This window comes from Sinocyclocheilus rhinocerous, unplaced genomic scaffold, assembly GCF_001515625.1.
Source record: "Sinocyclocheilus rhinocerous isolate Xijiao unplaced genomic scaffold, SAMN03320098_v1.1 scaffold1646, whole genome shotgun sequence".
In the NCBI taxonomy this organism is placed as follows: domain Eukaryota; kingdom Metazoa; phylum Chordata; class Actinopteri; order Cypriniformes; family Cyprinidae; genus Sinocyclocheilus; species Sinocyclocheilus rhinocerous.
Genome location: NW_015644630.1, coordinates 46,202 through 67,120, shown reverse-complemented (window position 1 = coordinate 67,120; position 20,919 = coordinate 46,202). Strand labels below are relative to the sequence as shown.

The 20,919-nt window shown below is 39.0% G+C and overlaps 1 protein-coding gene across 1 annotated transcript in view; it reads left to right on the top strand.

The window, feature by feature from the left end:
• The window catches only part of LOC107758571 (neurexin-1a-like), a 171,783-nt gene that overhangs the window by 122,376 nt on the left and 28,488 nt on the right, over positions 1 to 20,919 (top strand). Inside the window, exons 16-17 of the mRNA XM_016576342.1 lie at positions 5,974 to 6,155; positions 20,069 to 20,240. Coding sequence (XP_016431828.1) covers positions 5,974 to 6,155; positions 20,069 to 20,240 — 354 coding nt within the window. The remainder of the gene's footprint in view (positions 1 to 5,973; positions 6,156 to 20,068; positions 20,241 to 20,919) is intronic.

The following is a 20,919-nucleotide window of genomic DNA, read 5'->3' as shown; positions in this document are numbered from 1 at the left end:
TTATGTGCTGTTAATGCACTGAAACTATAGTAAGAACATAGAAAAATAAAAATTTAAAGGCTGTGTTGTGTCATTATGCCCATCTCCTCAACACATGTCTGCAAGCTTTAACCACTGCTGGCAAACACTGATAAAATATACAAATGTCAAAAACACCCCCCAAACTGGCTCATATTTATGAATTTAGTAGCATTATTGTCAACTACATCTCTCCTAAATCAACATATTTCCTCTGATGGTGTGTGTGATGTGTGTGTACTTAGCAGCTTAGGTTAATTTAGTTTTGCATTCCTCTGTGTCGCTGACCAATAGAATTAAACAGGGTCGGTTTTGGTTCTATTTCTTTAAGCCATCTATATGTAAATGGCCTTTGCTATGATTGGCTAAGCTCCATTTACCAGTGCACAGATGTGAGACAACTTTGTGAACCCTTTGAAATGATCTGGATTTCTGCATCAGTTACTAATGGTCTAATCCTCATCTACAGTATCTCACAGAAGTGAATACACCCCTCACACTTTTGTAAATATTTTATTATATCTTTTCATGTGACAACACTGAAGAAATGACACTTTGCTACAATGTAAAGTAGTGAGTGTACAGACATTAATGGCTGTGTGTTGAGTTATTTTGAGGGGACAGCAAATTTACACTGTTATACAAGCTGTACACTCACTACTTTACATTGTAGCAAAGTGTCATTTCTTCAGTGTTGTCACATGAAAAGATATAATAAAATATTTACAAAAATGTGAGGGGTGTACTCACTTCTGTGAGATACTGTAAATAAAATGATAGACAAACACAATATAACTAATAACACACTCACACATAGATTTACTTTTCAAAGATATCCAAAAGGTAACTGGAGTAAGATGTTTCAGTTAAGAAGAAGAGACTGGATGTGTATGTTGCACAGGTGCCCTGCTCTTTCAATAAAGGCACACAAAACAAATCTGTTCTTCTCAAGAGAGATCAATTAGTGAACCATGCCTCAGTCCCAACAACTTACACATGACCATAGAAGATGCATTTTAGAGATGTGCAAAGCTAGGGTGACCATACGTCCTCTTTTCCCCAGACATGTCCTGGCTGGGATTTCTGCCTTGCCTAAAATGTCTGGGTTTTGGCTTTGTTTTCCTGTTGCCGTGCTCTCTACACTCCTCATTCATTATATGTATGGCCATTCCCTGTATATCCCACATTCTTGCATGTCACGATTGCTCGATTATCACGTCATTGGTACTTTGTGAGTCATTACCTTCAGCGAGTTTGAAAACAGTAGAAAAGCAAAGCCAAAATCTAGCCAATTTAGAAATCCCGACCAGGACATGTCCGGGAAAAAGAGGACATATGGTCACCCTAACAAAGCTGGTTTTGCTAAAGAACCGAGTGTTCATCAGTCCATCCCACCAAATGTAGGGCAAACTGAAACAGGTTTGTAGAGAGGACTGGTTCAAAGTTCATCCTCAACTTCATGCAGGTCTTATAAGCAGCTAAATGAAACATTTGGCAGCAGCTGTTGCTGCTAAAGGAGGAACTACAAGTCACATGGCAGGAGACACAGATATTAGCTCTTAATCAGCTCCCTAGGTCATGAATCAATATGCCGTGTACATGAATTCAGGCACTGGCAACGATTCTGATTCACTACACTTTGGGACACTGATGACTCAGTTTCCGCCAACATAACCACAGCTGCGTAGGCTACATCTACACTAATCCAGATAGATCTGAAAATGCATCTTTTTCTCTGAATTTTGGCCTTCCTTCCAGTTTGAGACAGCATTTTTGTCCTGTGAAAGCAGAACTGTTTGAAGATGCTCTCCCAAGTGAATACATTTTAAAATTCCATTTTCACATTGTTTTGTGGACTGTGAAAACGGAGGTATTTGAAAACGATGACGCATGCTTAGACATGTACCAATATCTATGTTAATACCAGTATGTGCTTGTTATGTGCTGTTCACTTTCACATTGTTGCTAAAGATATGCAACTCTGTACGTTCTTCATATCACAGTCCTGCAAAGATTACAGAAAATGTAAAACATGAGGCAGGTTGTGATTTAGACCAAGCATATAGTGGTGATTGAGCGGCACCTGGACGCATCAGTGAATGGTGAGATATTTCGTGAAATAAAATGATCCTGCCAGAAGAATAGCTTGATAACTTTATTATGTCTCTTCCATCTGTATCATCTCAGTGAGCTTTTGAGATTCTATGCATGTGCAGTCAGGTGAATTTAGTGTTTTCTGACATTTCAGTGTGGATGAGAAACTTTTGGAAAAATATTCAAAATGCTAGTGTGGATGGAGAATGTTTTGAAATGAAAATGTCGTTTTCAAATGTATCCGGATTAATGTAGATGTAGCTGTATTTTAAACTATTTATGTACTTTCAAAACCTTGAAATATGAGGAAATTTTCTTATAGTTAATATATTTTTAATCATTATGCCCTATATTACATTATATATTTAAATGAGTTTTATGTTATGTTGAATTAAAAACACAGTGAATAGTTCAAATAAATCATGTTATCATTACATATGATGTGCCACTAATTCCTGCCCATTTTACAATTCATGTTTTCAGGCTAATTGCCATTTACCTGCTTATTGCAGTGACGTGTGTCCAATTTTTTACATTGTGTAATAATTATAATTATTACCCTTTTTGTAGTATAATATCATATCGCTGAAGAAGTTAAATTGGACTGGAGGACTGTTGGAGTATGTCTGCATACTAGTGCATCAAACTCTTTTATTTTTAAACAACAACAACAACAACTGTTTTCCTTGATATGATACCATGATTGACCAACTATTTGTCTTTTAGGATGAAATAATCAGAATTATAAAGCACTTTGTAGTAGGCAAATAGCTAGATATCCATGAACAGAACTGTATGATCCGATTTATGCATGTCTTATGTTACAAATTATGTCTGTGAAATGATCTGTATGTTGTTTAGATGAGCAGAATTTCTAAACACAGATTCTAAAAACATTTCTTCTAATTGTTTGCAGACAATGCTTCATTATATTATATTATATTATTAGTAGTAGTATAGTGGTATAATCTATTTCAGATCAATTTGCTTCTAAATGGCACATAAGAACAAAACTGGTTGCGTTAAGTGATGTCAGTCTGATGGTCTCTTCCTGTCTAAGTGGCTAATTTTTGGTCAGAATAAGCTGCAGTGTGGACAGTTTTGCCGTTCTGTGAAAGGTCTGGACATGTTATTAACTTTTCGTAAAAAATTGTATGCTAACTATTTCCAGTCATTCTTGCGAGCAGGGCATGTTCATAGCGTCTCTGAGTCTGTTTCTGCCTCTAGCTGTGTGTTATACTGATTCCAACTCCACTCACTTTCCATTTTACCATTTTTTTTTATTTCCTGTAGCGATGTCGATAATTAAATATCACACCATTTAGCATGATCTTGCTTACAAAGTGCAGCGCATGCTGGGAGTCTCCTGTGGATCGATATAAGAGCAGTCTGAGAGAGAGAGACTGCCATCCCACCCCACACATGTGAAGTTCATCACTTACACTAATTATGTCATGTGAAAACTGCAATGAAACTGATTGAGCAGAGACATATGCATGTGTATTCTCACACTTGAGTCCTGACTGAGAGACTTGTGAACATATCTCACAGCTAGGCTGATCAAATGATCTGTATTCAGACGTCTAAGGACTGGCCATGTATTTAGGGTGTTCCCCTGTTTACCGCCTATTACATAGGACAAGCGGTTTGAAAAATAGATAGATGGATTGATGGCTTTGTCTGAGATTACTTTACATTCTTATGTTCACTGGACAGAGCTGATGCTGAAAACCATGATTAAATTTGTTAGATGTTAAATATGTTTAGAGAATGTATATGTTTAGAGAGAGAGAGAGAGATTACTTTAACCCAGTTGCCCAGGAGGCAAAAGGCACAAAAGAAGAATCAAAAAATGAGAAAAGCTTTATTATATTTATAGTCTTCTTTTATCCTTTTCTTGACCACATGACCAATCACCTTGCTAAAGCTGCGCTCACTATGCTAAACCTGTGACAATTTGCAGACCTTAACATCTCAGTGTCAGACTCTGTCCCGTGTTTTGTGTGTGTTTTTCTGTGACCCAGTTTCTGTCTCCCGCGTATTCTGTTAATTTCATCCCAGGTGTTTCCCATGTTTAATTTCCTATGATTCCAGGTGTGTCTCCTTAGTCCCTCGTCATCCTGTGTTTAAAAGTCTGAGTCCTTTTAGTTAGTGTTGTCCGGTATTGTGAATGTCAAATCCCTTGTGCTACGTGTGATTCCCCGCAATGTAAATAAACTCCTTGGTTTGTACTCCTGGTCTCCTCGTTCCGTGCTCCTCACAGTAGCAACCCGTGACACTCAGTCAGTAGGCTTTGGTCATTAGCAGCACCTCTGTAAGCTTATAAATTCCACATATCAAAAAATGGGGATACATTTCTTATATTTTGTTTTATGATGCACAAGAGAACATTACACTGTTGCCTTCCACCACAAATAACAATCACAATGAGCAATAGACTAAATAAATAATAATACATTTGACTTTTACTGTTCAAATAATACAGATTCTTATTTTACTATAGTGTACACATTTTTCTATGCTTGTTTAAGCATTATAAATAAAACACATAAAGGCCATGAACGTAAGTCATGTGAGATAATGTGGATTTTTTTTCTCTCTGTTGTGCATGCTTCTGTTGCAGGATTGATAGAATCCTTGCATCTATTTTTTCACCGTTTTCTTGAAATGCTGGGCCTTGCCTTCTTTTTTTCCCACTTGACTTCCTCTGTGTGATTATTTCTTCTTCTTCTCTCTATGCTCATCTGTGGTAAATGCTGATGTTGAATAACGCAGCTGTTGACTTTGACAAAAAAAAAAAAAAGAAGAGAACATAAATAAAAGAAGACACAAGGTTTTGATATTTGCATTTACGAATGCTTATTAGCTAAAATATAGTGAAAGAGTTACACATTGATGTCATTTCCAGTACTAATGATGTACACTAATTACAGCCAGCATGTTTTGACAACAGAAAAGAAACCGAAATAAAACTCTCGAATGCATAAAGAGCTGACAGGATGTGAATTTTGGATTCTTTTTTCAATTAAGTCATGTTTTTTATATCTTATTCTCCTGCTGTCTCTCTTTATCTTTCTCACACACACACACAAATAAAGACATTTATGCAAGCAAAAAAACTTGTTAGTGCTGTCTTGCAGTGTTATCAGTTTTGCTACTGAAAATCTACCTGACATTTTTCAGCAGCGAGGTGGAAGCACTTTTAAACTTACAGCTTTGCTATTATTAGAGATGCGACTGCCCAACACTCCTGAGACTCTGCAATTCACTCATATCTCTTGCTCTTGCTTTCACTCTCTACAAAAACTCCATTGCAATGGCTAAAGCCTCTGTATGATGTGTTTAAGAGGTGTTTAAAGCCTGCTGAGTCACTAAGTAATTGTGTTAATCAATTACGGTCTCAATATTCACTCAAATATTCCTGATTATGGTTTTTGCCATAACTGAGTGGTACAGGATATGTTCTGTGGATATGGGATATGGTCTGTGCTCTTGTTTGACTTTCGTCAGGCACTGAGGTAAAGTTGGTGTGCACACCTGAAAAGTCTTCCATGGTCGCAAGTTCTACCTCTAAATAAATTAAATCCTGGTCAAGATAGAAATGGAGATTAAAGAGCTTTGTTCTATAGATTCCTGCTGCTCACTGAAATGCATTCAACAAAGAACAATTTACTACTTACTGCTCAGAACAGATGCTGAGGAGAAGAACATAATCTAACAACAGTTTATATAAACACAACTTCCTTTAATGCATTCTATCTATCTGTCTGTTTAATGCTATATGAGGTTTTTTTCATATATAAATTAAATAAATTGACTAAACTCTCTCTCTGTTTGTTTGCACATCTGTGTCTCCTGCAGCAGGCACCACATTTATATTTGCGAGAGACGGTGGTCTGATCACATACACATGGCCACCAAACGACCGGCCAAGCACACGAGCAGATCGGCTGGCGGTGGGATTCAGTACTCATCTGAAAGAAGCTCTACTGGTGCGAGTGAACAGCTCCTCTGGGTTAGGTGACTATCTCAAACTACACATTGTAAGTGGACCCTTTCTCTATTTAACATAACATTTTTATGGAAAATACAAAAAGTGTATTGCATTATTACATTAAAAAGGATTTAAAGATCCATTATTACTGTACTAATTTACACAAGAGAACAAGGCACATACAAACACTGTTTTTTCAATTTCATGCTTATACTGTCTGAAACTGCTCATTCGTTCACGTATACTCTTGTCTATATACGAGATATATATATATACGTATATACGTATACTATACGTCTCGTACTGTATTGCGTACCTTGTCAGTGTCGTGCGCTTTGCTTGGCCATTTGTTGGGATAAACAGGAAAGTGTGTTCAAGCGCCAGCAAAACAGTGTAAAGAAATAGTCTTTGTTATTTTATTTTCTTAAATGTGTGTATATATATATAGTATTTATAGAGTTTTAGCTTTTAGTTTTAATTACTTTTTCTTATTTGTAAGTCGCTTTGGATAAAAGCGTCTGCTAAATGACTAAAAGTAAAAGTAAAGTAAAAAGTATACAGTATTCACTATGTAATGAATGCTACATGTCACTGATAATGTGTGATTTCAGACTCAACTGTAGATAGTGCTCTGCTATGAGTATGAAGTTATATTGAATATGGTGTGTACAGGATACGCTGTATTCACAACTGTCCAGAGCTGTACAACTGTTACCTGGTGTAAACTGACTCACCAATTACTCTAAATGAAACAGAAGACATATGTCAAACACTTTTAGAGGAAGTACACGGACACATTTACATACAAACTTGGTAAAGTAGGAAAAAGTATTCATACAAACGGTCACACACACAGTGACTTGCATGGGCACGTGTGAAAGTGTCATGGGTCTTTAGTGCTGCAGTGTTGTGCTGTGTCAGGTCAACTCTGGCCTGCGGGTGAATGTGGGTTTCGAGAGTTTCACATCTGCTGTGTATCAGATGGCAGCAGTGGCCAGAGAAGTGTACAGACTCACCACACATGAGCAGCACATCTGAACAGACACGTTAAATACGACACATCAAACACAACATCACACGCACACAGCAGCACACATCAAGGACACTGAACACATACAGCAACACACATGACTGTCCTTACACCGCAATAAAAATTAAACGGGTTTATTTATACAAAACAGAAAGAAAAGAAGCAACATTCCTGCTGCTTACCACATTTACATTTTACATTTGTTTATTTATTTATTTGAATGCTTTTATTCAAAGCAACTTATAACGTGGAATGCAACAAAAGATTCATCTTAAGGAGGCAATAACACTACAAAGATCTAACAATATAAACAGTTTCAAACAACATTGCATTGAATAGTACAGGCTAGAACAGGGAGGGCTTTAAGAAATCGTGAAAGCATAAATTTTTTTTTTTTTAAGTGGTCACAGAAGAGATGAGTTTTCAGCTATTTCTTGAATATTGTCAAGGATTCATCTGCCCAGCTAGGAAGATTATTTCACCATCGAGGAACAGAGAATTATTCTGGAAAGTGATTTTATTCTGCTCTGTGATTTTACCACAAGGCACTGCTTACTCACTAACTGCAGGCTTCTGGAGGGAATGCAGACTCATGAGAGAGAGAGTGAAAGCATCAAGCATAGGTGTCTTGAACTTGATGCAAACTGTAACTGGTAGACAGTATAGATAAAAAGGGGTGTGATGTAGGCTCTCTTGGGCTAGTCGTGCTTCTGTGATCTGGATGATTTGTAGAGGTTTGATTGCACATGACAGAAATCTTGCCAGAAAAGCATTGCAACAGTCCAGCCTAGAAATGACAATGACAGCATGTACTTTTAAGAAGGGCTTGATCTTACTAATGTTATGCAGTGCAAACCTTCATGACCATGCTCTCTTTGTAATGTGGTCTTTAAAGCTCAGTTGGTTATTTGGATTTCTGTCTGATCTGCTTGGGACTATTTTAGGTGATCCTAGCTGGATGGTGAAATTGTGCTGTACAGTTGGAGTGGCTTTGAAAGTTCTGTCTTTGCTAGATTGATTTGTAGGTAATGTTCTTTCATTTATGATGAGATGTCCACCAGGCAGCTACCGTTGGATCATCTGGTTGTAATGAAAATTAAAGCTCTGTGTCATCAGCATAGCAATGGTAAAAGAAACCTTGTGCCTGTATAATGGGTACCAGCAATGTAGTGTATATGGAGAAGAGGAGGGGTCCAAGAACTGATCCCTGAGGAACCCCCATGACCAACTGATGTGCTTTGAATACTTCCCCTCCCCAGGCAAACCTGAAAGACCTACCTGTGAGGTACAGTTCTAGTGATGCCCAGTGATGAAAGAATGGACAGAATAATCTGATGGATCTAATAGAATGAGAACAGATGATTTAAAATCAGCTCTCATAATCCGCAGATCTTCAGTGACCAACAACAAGGCGGTCTTGTCAGTTGAGTGGCCAATTTTAAATCCTGATTGCTTACCATCCAGCAGGATGTTCTGTAAAAGGAATGGTGATACCTATTTGAAAACGGTTTATTCAGGTGTTTTCACTATAAATTGGAGGAAAGAGACATGTCTGTACCTTTCTAGAAGTGAAGTGTTTAGTGTAGGTTTTTTAAGCAGTGGGGTTAACCGAGCCTGCTTGAATGCAGTGGTTGATGGTGTATGTGAGTGCTGGTAGGAGAGTAGGAGAAGTGGCTTTTAATAGAAGCGAGGGAATGGTGTCTAGAGGACAGAGGATGGTAAGGAGAGGAGAAGTTTAGATACTTCTGCCTCTGTGAGGAGAGAGGAGGAGAAAACTTATTTGCTGTGGATGTGAGTGGCCTGAGTTCCTGAATTTGTAAAGCTGAAAAGTGGCTGCTGATGTTTGTAGTTTTCTCTGTTAAAAGAATATTGCAAAGTCATCAACTGTTAAAAAGGAGATGGGAGGCAGCAGAGGGGGGCAAAGAAGAGAGTTGAAAGTCTTGAAGAGTTACACAGCATCTGAAGCATGTGTTTCGAAGCGCTGCTGATCCTGTTTGGAAAATTTGATGTTTTGGCAGTGTGGACCTTGACAGAAAAACAGCAGAGCAGAGACTGATACATACTTATTTCAGCTGGATCTTTTGATTTGCACCATTTTCTCCATGCGGCCCTGAGTTTTGTCCGGTGTTTACAGAGAACATGGGATAACCAGGGTTTGGAGGGAGTAGCATGTGCTGGCCTGGAGGAGAGAGGATAGATATTGTCTAGAGAGGATTTTGAAGTGGAGTCTCTGTGGCCAATGATGAGAACTGGGTGATGGTGGGAAGAGAGGATGACATAACAGAAGAAAAGTAGGAAGAGGACGGGAGTGTAGGATTCTTCTGAATGAAATTTGCAGAGGGGTTGATGGCACATAAGAAGGGAGGTGTAAAATAAACATAATAAAAATTATTAAAAATGTGAAGAGGATCAAACAAAACATTGTCTTGTACAATTATGCAAGTAGATGAGGTCTAGCTGGTTGCCTGATTTGTGAGTACCTGTGATGGTGAGGCATTATAGATCCAATGAGGCTAGGAGAAAGAGGAAATCTTTAGCATTAAGGCCGGGATACACCAAGCCAACAGTTGACAACATCAGGCCATCGGCAAGCATTCGTCTGGCTAGTTTTTGTGTGTGTGTGTGTGTTCCACATGATGGCTCTCATTGGGCTCACATCTGAGACAGTTTGTCCGATTCAGCATATTGAATTGCCATCAGGGCCGTCTGCGAAAGTGAGAACTCTGATTGGATGTTCAGTTTAGCAAAAGAGTCATGAGAATTAAAGTGAAAGTGATGAAATCGAGTCTGCTCGACTGTAGCTTAACTACTTTAACTTATGAGTAGCTTGTAACTTATCAAGCTACAGTTTCAGAGTAGCTTCCCCAACACTGCCTCTGGTCAAATTCAGGTCTCTGTCAATCCCAAGATGCTAAGAGCTTAGTGAGTAGCAAAGGCCTGAATAAAGTCTGCTTTGTTTACAGCTGACTAGCAATTCCAGAGACCCATAGAAAAGGAGGGAGGTGCACTTGAAGAGGTGCAAACCGGACGCAGGTTAGTAAGATTGCAGTGTCAGATGTTGCAGTTTTGCAGAGAAACAACAGGAATTTGTTGAAAGCACATCTTGAATGTGGACCAAAAGAGAGTAGAAAAGAAAGCATGAAGATGAAAATAAAAAGAAGATATTTACCAGCAGCATCCTGTTAAGTGTTTGCTGAGTAGAGTTGGGAATCAAAACCAGTTCTTATTCTGTTCATTATATTTTTTCATGATATTTAGTAAAGAGACATGAGCTTGCATTCTCAATGGAATTCAATGAGAGAGAAAGACTGAAGACCACAATTTAATCCAAAGACAATAAAAACATATGCAGTTTTTGTTTTGTGAAGTGGTTTGAAACGGTTTTGCTACAGGACCCCAATTTTACACTGTACAAGTGGTGACTTCACACACACAAACACACACACAGATATATATATATATATATATATATATATATATACTGTATATATTAGGCAGATTTCACTTGGATTTCTGATGTAAATCATGCACTTCTGATTATAAGTATAGGCTGCGCTGGGGAAAAAACAACAACAACAAAACAAGAACGTGTAGGATTTAAAACTATTTTCACTCAGAAATAGTTAGTAAATTTCACAAAACACACAGATATATATATATATATATATATATATAAAACATTAGTAACATTAAAACATACTGTACATATATAGCTAAAACAGCAAATTTACTCACGAAGGGGCATTTATTTCAAAGTGTTGCTCTGTGAGTGTCTTTCTTACAAAGGTCCCATCCAGCTGTCCGATAGGCAAGAGAGTTGTGTCATCTGCCTGAGCCTTGCTGTTGCAGGGGCCACTCTTAACTAGACAGGCTCTCATTGTGAGTGCATATGTCTCAGGATGCGGTGCTCTTGAGAAGTACTCGATTTAAATGTGAAAACCCAACAGCGGAGCAGATCAGGAGGTTATAGTGATGAGCTCCCACCGGCTCAGGTCCTGCATGCTTCTCACTCTTCCAATCCTGCAGTTTCAAGTATGTTCTTCACATGAGTGGACCTCCATCCCTCCACTAGAGACCATGGTTTGGCCATGTTCGGTGGTTCAGATGAAGGGAATGATGCCATGTTTTTGGCGGCCTCCCAAGGGTAATATTTGTGCAGTGTTGGAGAGGAGTCCGCACCTGGACAGGTGCAAGGAAAGCATGACACGTCATTTGTTTGGAGCTCCTTGCAGTGTGTTTTGCACTCAAAACATTTCAGTCAGATGAACAGAACCACCATTTGCTTGTTTGTACAGGCAACACAGTGCAACTCAGAGGTAGCATATGTAAATCATCAGGGCTCAATACAGTTAGCGAGTTTGCTTCTATTGTGGGCCATTGTCTATGTAATGGTTTAGATTACCTAAAATGGCTTTATTTTTATAACCTGTGTTTGGTGCAGTTTTTGCTACCATACCATTCACTGCCACTATCTGGTGAGCTTATGCAACTCTGAATGGTTCAGACAAATGTCACTGCCACAATAGCGTGTTTAGGTAACTGTATTGAGGTGGCTTATCCTTATCAACAACTCTGCTCTGCTAGGTTGGGTCAATTCTGCACTGATAATTCACCGTGATTTTATACTGTCCCCATAGCATCAGCTTTTTACACTATGTCAAGTGAACCAGTATATAAAGCGAGCATCTCTGGTTACTCAAGTAACCTCAATTCCTTGAGATGAGGGACCGAGACATGTTGGCCGTGTTACTCTGCTTGAACATAGCGAGTTTTGCTCTTTTTGACTCAGTTGAAGGATTCTAGGGAGATGCCGTTTATGTTCTTCTATACATACAGTAGACCATGAATTCCGAAGCTGCACACTCAAATGCCGCTGGCTGGTGAATTTCACTGCCATGATTCAATTGAGCTGTAGTAAATCTCAGACAAAGGTGTTTCCCCATAGCATCAGTGTCGGGTCTCGGGTCTGATCACCTGTTTCTTGTTGTCTTTGTGCGTGACTGGATGATGTCATCGCTGACGAATTAGCGACTGTGGATCTTCCACGAGAGCTGGACAATTTGATTAATCTCGTGCTCCGTGTGGAGGGCCGTCTCAACCGCCGCCGGCAACGCCGTCAATCCACTACTCCGTGGCGCCACCTGGAGTCCGCGTCATTCGATGCCGCGAGTACACAGTCAGCTGAGGTTGAGCCCATGCAACTGGGTCGAGCCGCTGCTATCTCCCCATCTGTGGGGTTGGGGATTCCACGTCCACACTGACTGTCCGCGAAGGCGCTCATTGCCCGCGGTGATTTCTCTGTACAATAAAGCCTCTGTTGAACCCGCACCTGAATCCAGCCTCGTTTCCGTGACAATCAGCTACTGACAAAATGTCAGTTGTCTCGCCTCAGGGAACCAATTCATTTATGAACTGGTACTTTATGAAATTTTCAATCGAAGGATGAATTTGTACAATGTTTGAAAGTGACTCTTTTCCATGCATTACAATGAATGGGGACCGTTGCTCTCAAACTTCAAAACGGATCAGCTGTCAAGAGCTTCAATTTTTTGTGAACTATTCCCTAAAGAATTTTTATTGAAATTTGAATGGAATAAGAACCAAAATTGTTAAATTCTTTACAATTCCCATCTCTATTGCTGGGGAATTACAGGGTGTTTGTCCCAGTGGAGGGACAGGTCTGGGTTTGTATACCCATGTGGCTCTTCCAGAGGTGGGTGAGATGTCAGGTGTGATGCTATTCTGGAGCAGATCAGTCAGCTATGAGGATATCATCCTTTAGGGCATTTGTGAGGCAGTGTGTTTCAGTGGAAGGAGTGAAACAAGAATGGAAAGAAAAATGGTGCTCAAAGAGAGTGGGGGATTTCAGATAAAGACCAATAGATTTTTGATTGTTCAGGAAATGAGATCTCAGGTCAGTGGTTTGCAGGTGTTATGCTGTGAGGACAGATTGAGCCACAGGAGTCCTGACCCTTCAATGCAGAATGACGTATACCTGTATTGCAGTATGGAACAAAGCTGAACACCATTATACGGAGCAAACAAAATGCCGCAATTTGTTAAATTTGAAACACCACAGTTTGCTTAATTCAAGTCAGTCTACACAATTTGTGCCAATGAAAAACAATAACTTGGTTACAGATTCCAGTGCAGGAGCGTATTTGTTTAATAGGTTCAGTATATTCATGAAATCTATGTTAAAGGCTATTTGCTTTCTTGAATGACAGTGAACACCCCTACTCATCCCTCCGAAGCGCCGAAGAGCTTGTTTCCCCAGTCTGGATTATGACAGGGTGAATGGCTTTTGCTTTCTGCCTTGTAACTGAATACAAAAAAAGAGTTCTGTTTGTAATAACTTAAATTTCCAGTTTGAAGCTATTGCATCTTGCTGCTCAGGATTTTGTGCTCATCTCTGATGGATAATTCATCTGAAAGCTCCTTCATGGGCTCTTTGCTCTGTGTTGTCTTTCGTGCCTATCAGCCATCATTGTTTTTCCAGAGCATGTTGTGCGTATGTTTATTCTTGCCACGGCTCTACTGGGAAATCTGTCGCACGCAATTCCCAGCACACCAATTAAAACACCTGCCCATTGACATGAACTTACACAGATCACATTACACACCCAGATGAAACCTGCTGCCGTGCATGCCACAGACATGCACATATACCCAAACTCCCAACACAGCGCGGCGACTCTGGCACGCGATTCTGCCCGCTTCAACTCCCTCGTGACAGTCCGTTTACTCTGGCCTGACAAGACACAGTGATTATGTCATCATACATGTAGTTATTATCAGGCATGTGCGTGTGATGCAGTTTTGGGGGATGAGTGTGCTTTTAACTGTGTTAGAGCATCTCCTTCCTCTCATCACTGTCACTGTTGTTTCTATAGTAACAGTGCAGGTCTGTTCTCAAAATTGCTTTTAGATGTTGTATCAGTGGTTTACACCTGTATGGTTTACACTCTCTATCCTAATGGATAAACCTGTATCATATGAGCTCACTGAATCAAATTATTACTCATGTACCGTACACTCACATGCATGTTTAAAATAATACACTATAGGCACTTTGTGACCTATATGCTTAATGACCAATATATCTGTTTTTAGAAAAGCCTTTTATTCCGGATTAAGTTTAAGTGTATCAATCATTCAAATAAAGACACACTTGCTGTCAAGAGAAAGCCTGCTTAATGTTTTCTCCATACTAGTCAAATTTGCCCTCAGTTATCATTTCACTCTGAAGTGTTTACATGTTCATTTTTAATATCTCAAACGTCTGGGCATGACATGTTAAATGAAAATGCATAGATCATTTCATGCTTTGAAACATTGGCTATTTGATGTGTTTTGCACAAGATGGCACAACATTTTTTGAGAAAGCAGATTGCTCCATATCACTCACAAACTCAGTTTCCGAGGAAAGAGGCAATGAACGTAATTAAAATGCAATGTGGTTATTTTGTCATGATATGATAGATTTTGTCAGTATATTGTTATGATACTTGAAATTTTGCCTCGGTTGCATCCCATTTCTCTGAATCATCTTTGAGATGTTTTAAGGTCTAATAGCTGAAAATACATATCATAGCAAGAATCAAGCTATGAGGTCAAAGGCACAGGATTGTGTCGAGATTTGAGGAAGGCTAAAAAAAAAAACCGGCTCCATTAAAGGTTTCCAAGAGCACTGTGGGATCCATAATTCTTAATGAAAGAAATTTGGGACAAGCAGAACTCATCCTAGAGCTGGTCTCCCGGCCAAACTGAGCAATCAGGGGAGAAAGAACAGTGACCAAGAACCTGATAGTGACACTGGTTGAAATATTGATGGTTTTAAAGGAAATTTCAGTCACAGTTTAAAGTGTTTGTACATATTCAGGATGTGCAGAACTACCAATTTTCATAACAGGCCAGTCGGTGGATTATCTGAAGGACTGGAAGCATTGCACTTCAGCAGGGTCATTTAATTATATTGATCACATAGGCTGAATGACTATAACATGTTATTTTCAGAGAAAGAAAAAACGGCTTCAAGACAGAGTGGCACTAAACTGCTTATGAGCATCCTGAAAGCAGAACTATGTGAATCAGTGTAATCAAAGGTGCTTTAGGTTGATCCTCACTCCTCATTCAAATGTGCAGAACTGTTCAAGTGGACTGTGCATGTCATTCACCAATATTGTTATTACTGTCATCCATTCTGATTATAAATTTGAGTAAAAAACGGGCCTTCTCAATATTTATACTACCGGTCAAAAGTTTGGAATAATTACGATTTTTAATGTTTTGGAAGAAGTCTCTTTTGCTCACCAAGACATAAGCATTTATTTGATCAAAAATACAGACAATAATATTGTAACATTTTATTACAGTTTAAAATAACTATTTTATGTTTGAACATATTTTAAAATGTACACATTCACATGATCCTTCAGAAATCATTCTAATATACTTATTTAGTGCTCAGGTATCATCAGTTATTACTAGTGCTCTGTTAAAGGGATAGTTCACCCAGAAATTAAAATTTGCTGTTCATTTCCTCACCCTCAGGCCATCCAAGATGTAAGTGACTTTTTTTCTTCAGTAGAAGAGTAAGGAAGATTTTTAGCTGAAACCGTGCTTCTTGGTGATTTATAAAATGCAAGTCAGCAGCTTCCTGTGTTTGAGAATAAAAATAAGCATAACAAGAAACACAAATTTAATCTCTGTGGTTCCTGATGATATATTGAGGTCTTATGAAGCTAAGCGATCGGTCTGCGCAATAAACTATTTACAGCATTATTACCTGTACTAGTTTGTTTACGTAATCACGCAATGACATCACGTATATGCAGTTATATTATTAAAGCACCCGGTGATGATGTGAAACGTGGATGTTTTGCATGTCTAAAGCAATTAAAGTGAAAAAACTCATCCTTATCAGCTCACCTTTTTACAAAAACAAAGAGAAACCATAAAAACATCCATTTGGCCCCTTCATTCAAATGTTTGGTTCACGCATGCGCATTTCACCGGCTTATCGGTCTTCTATCAGAGTCGAACTGTTTCCTCAGTTCAGTGACTGTTGGAGGAACTGGAGCGCTGAATGAGTTCATTCATCATGGGATCAGATATGCCACTATTTTGGCTCATTTCCAGTCGGAGTGACTGTCGGGCTCTGAAAGTGAGTTTTGATTGAGTAACTTGTAGATCTGTGCTGCTCGAGCCACAAACTAATTCAGTCGGATTTTAACTTTTTCAACTAGTTCACCAAAAAGAACCGGTTCAAAAGAACGATTTATTTGAAAGTGGCCAAGTATGGTGAACCAAACTCAGAATTTGTCCACTTATGTCCATTTATCCACTGTCATTTCATTTGAGGTGTTTACATGAAGGCTTTTCAGTTTGATTGAGCTATCAATTTGATTGTTACCAGATTATTAGGTTGCATGTAAACATATCTAGTGAAGTAATGACTGTGAAGTTGCAGGCAGCAGTGTCTCTCGCTGTCAGGCTGGTGTAGGATGTAGTTTGAAGTATAGTCGCTAAGCAACACAAAAGGTAGGAGTGGGATTGTTACAGAGGAGGCTTCCGTACCGCCTCCTCCTCACCACCAGAGGGAACTCTCTCCTGAATATTGACTTCATCCATTCGGACTCCAGTTCCCATCATGCCTCATACCTGGGACTGATTGCACGCACACACCTGCATTGAATCACGCACACACACATATAAGCCAAACACTCACAGCTACTCACTGCGAAGTCTTGATTTGCCCCGGCTGTCACTTCTGAGCGTTTACCCTGTATCTTGCTTATTCGTTTGACCTTGGACTGTTTACCGTACTCTGATCTGTCTCTGCCTGCCCTGACTTGGATTGTTCTTCTACTGTGTCTGTCTGCTGCCTGCCTCGACCTCCTGCCCGTCCCACGTTCTGTCTCAGCCTAGCCCTCGCTATTGTATCTACTGGTGATTGACCCTGTCTTGTTTGTTTACGTAATAAAAACGCTGCAAATGGATCCCGACTCTGATGATGATTCGCAACAGGGATATAAGCTGGACCTGGAGGAGAAACTGATGCAACTTCTAGTGATCCATCCCAGGTGGGAGCAAGAAAACCAACAAAATGTTAGTGGAGTGAAGTTTATTTTTTTGTAGCTCAGAGCAGAACATTGCCAGTATGTTTATTCTAATGCGAAAAGTATTTTCTTGTGTTTATGGATTCTGATATTCTAGATATTCTCGATTTTGATACATTTGATATCTTATTAATAGGCCGGAGTTAGTAAGCTTAATGAGCATGATGTATAATAATGTGACAGATGACTTTAAAGGCAGGGTATGTGATTTTTCAAAAACACTTTAGAAAACTGATTCGGGCCGAATAGCAAAACAAACTTGTAGCCAATCAGCAATAAGGGGCGTGTCTACTCGTGATGTGGAGGAGAGCGCGTTCAGTGCATGGGACGGACATTAGCCGAGCCGAGCAACAGAAAGATAGAGATGGCGGATAAAAAACAAAAGAGGAAAATGTCTGCGGAACGATAAGGCAAGAAGTAGGACCCGTGTAAATATCGGATCAGCTTTCCAGCGCTGGAGAGAACTCAAGGAGCGGAGGCCTGCGATCGGACGCCGAGGTTGCTTTGTTTCTTCTCAATAGGTGAGTAACACCGTGTCTACAACAGCTAAAGTCTGCCTACACCGGACGCGATCAAACGACCGTTGAAAACCATTTGAAATGTATGTCAGCACGTCATAAATAGAACCCGGCAGCAGTTTTCTGTCAGGAATTTGTTGCGCCGCGCCACTCACGTCCGTAGACACGGTGTAACATTAGTTTTGCTTTGTTTCACAGAACTAATCGATGCCTGGGTTGCATACATATATGTGGGGCGGAGCTATCAAAATAGGGGCAAGACCCTTTTGGGGTAGGGGCGTGTTTGTTTTGGTGATTTCAAATATCAACATTGGCTACCAGAAATCGCTTACTCTGCCTTTAATATTATCCCTTCTGTTGACATCAGCTCCCGTTAGATCAGTATAGCTAGTGTCACAGCCTCTTAGCCTGTTGAAAGCTGGCGATGTGTCACATTAATGACATCCATGATTATAGTGTTGTAGGCTGATTTTTTAGGAGGGCTCTCCACCCATCTTTTAGAAAGAACGTTATCATAACAGTTTCAAAATAATAAAATGGAATGGTTCTCTAATATTCACATAACCAATAGAAAAAAAAGCCCTTTAAATATACAAAATGGGTGTCTTAAATAATTTGAGAGAACATTCAAATCTGACGTTCTCATAATGTTTCAAAATGATGGAATGTAATGTTCCTCTAACGTTCATGTAACCAAGAAGAAATATTCTTAATACATTAAAATAACTGGACATTTTGAAATTTTAAAAAACATTCAGAAATAAAATTTTCATAACTCAATGTGAATGTTAGCAAAACATTTTTGTTAGCTGCATGCTAATCCCAGCGTAGGTCTTACATCCAACTTTTTTTATGTCCAGCTGGTGCAACCGGCTCCAGACATCAGGCTTAAGAGAAGCTGGGTAATGCAGCACAATGATCTAAAGCACAGTAAATCAACCAGATAATGACTCAAAGCAAGATGATTGATGTTCTGGAATGGCCAAATAAAAGTCCTGACCTCTGAGATGCTGTGGCATGACCTGAAGAGTGCTGTGCAATCAAGACATCTCAGAAATGGTAAACAGATTTGTAGGGAGGAATGGTTGTTCAAGTGCAGCTACAGGACACATTTGGTAGAGGTTGTTGCTGGCAAAGTTTCTAAATTAAGTTCACTTGCTTTTCCAGGAAGCATTTGGCTTTTGTTAGTAAGATATTGTTTGTCTATTATGGAAGACATTTCTGCCACTGAAAAAAAAAAGTTATTTGCAATTTTTTGTAATAATTTTTTTTTTTTTTTTTTTGCAGTTGTGAGTTTACATCTCCCAAATCTGATTTTTTTTCTTCTCAGAATTGCATGACATAAACTCACAGTTCTGACTTTTTCTCGTAATTGTGACATACTGTATATAGTCAGAATTACGGAATATATACTCACATTCTAACTTTTTTTCATGCTATTGGGAGTTTAAATCTCGCAATTCTGACTTCTTTTCTCAGAATTGTGAGATATAAACTTGCAATTGTGAGTTATAAAATACAATTCTGAGGGGAAAAAAATGTCTTACAATTGCGAGTTTATATCTTGCACAACTCTCACTTTTTTTCTCAAAATTGTGAGTTTAAATCTCACAATTCTGACCTTTTCTATTGCAATTCTGATTTTATTTCTCAGAATTTTGAGTTTATATCTTGCAATTCTGATCTCTAAACTCATAACTTGTGATTGTGAGTTTATATAACAAAATTCTGAATGTTCAGAAATTCAGAATTTTTTTGTTCCAGTGGCGGAAACGGGGTTCCATTGTCTAAAACTGTGACTAAGATGAAGATCAGACCACATTTTAAGAACAATCAATGCAATTAACTGTATAAATTGTTAATATGATATGATTATAATAATTTCATGTTGTATATTGAATGTTAATTTGGTCACACTTTAGTCCGGACTGATTCTCATGATTAACTAACTATTAACTACGACTTTTGTCTCAATAAACTCCTAAATTGCTGTTTATTAATAGTTAGTAAGGTAGTTGTTAGGTTTAGGTATGGGGTGGATTAAGGGATCTAAAATAAGGTCATGCAGAATAAGGCATTAATATGTGATTTATAAGTACTAATATACAGCCTATATGCTAGTAATATGCATGCTAATAAGCAACTGGTTAACAGTGAGAATTGGTCCTTAAATTAAAGTGTTACCATTAATTTCAACCAAATATTCCAGACTTCTTCATTATTAGTTATGTAAAAGAGGGCATAAATTTAACCTCAAGTGTCAACCTTTTTGTGTCTCTTTGTTTTTCTCCAGGTAAAGGGCTACATTGCAGCTATATTTAATGTGGGCACAGATGACATCAACATCGAGGAGAAAGCAAAGTTTGTAAATGATGGAAAGTACCATATAGTGAAGTTCACAAGAAGTGGCGGCAATGCCACGCTGCAGGTGGATGATCTACCTGTTATTGAGCGCTACCCCACAGGTGAGAACATCACTTTCCACCTCAACAACACCTGCCTGAGCTGAGAAGATTACTGGATGATTGTTTAGTTGACATGACTTTGTCTGTGAATGCTGCAAGTTTGTGTTTGCATTGAATTCTTCTACTATGAACATACAATGTTTGCTTATTTCACCTGATAGTTAACTGGGTGTAGCACTTACACTTTTGTAATACAATTAACTTCTTGTTCATAATTTAATGGAAAGATGGACCAAAGACTCAGCTATACTTCATTTTAAATGTTCCGCTCCGCCTCACACACAGCATGCAAGCCTTTTAGGGTGCTTTCACACCTGGCTCGTTGTTTCGGAACCTGGCGCGTTTCCACCCTTAGCTCAGTTCGTTTGAGCATATGTGAACACGGCAATCATGCCCGGATCCGCACCAAAACAATCGGTCCGAGATCGCCTGAACGAGGTGGTCTCGGCTCGATTGAAAACGAACTCTGGAGCGGTTTGGTTGTAGTGAGAAAGCAATTCGATCTAACGGACCAATGAACCAGGCTATATCACAATGTATAATGGGTAATTACGTAAGTTCTGTGAAAAGCATTAGCTTTGTTGTTTTGCTAATACCTCAAAATGAACCTGTGAATGTCTGTGGGTGAGCACGTCTTTGCCATTCAAAAATCAAAGCGCACTTTTTTATTATAATGCCG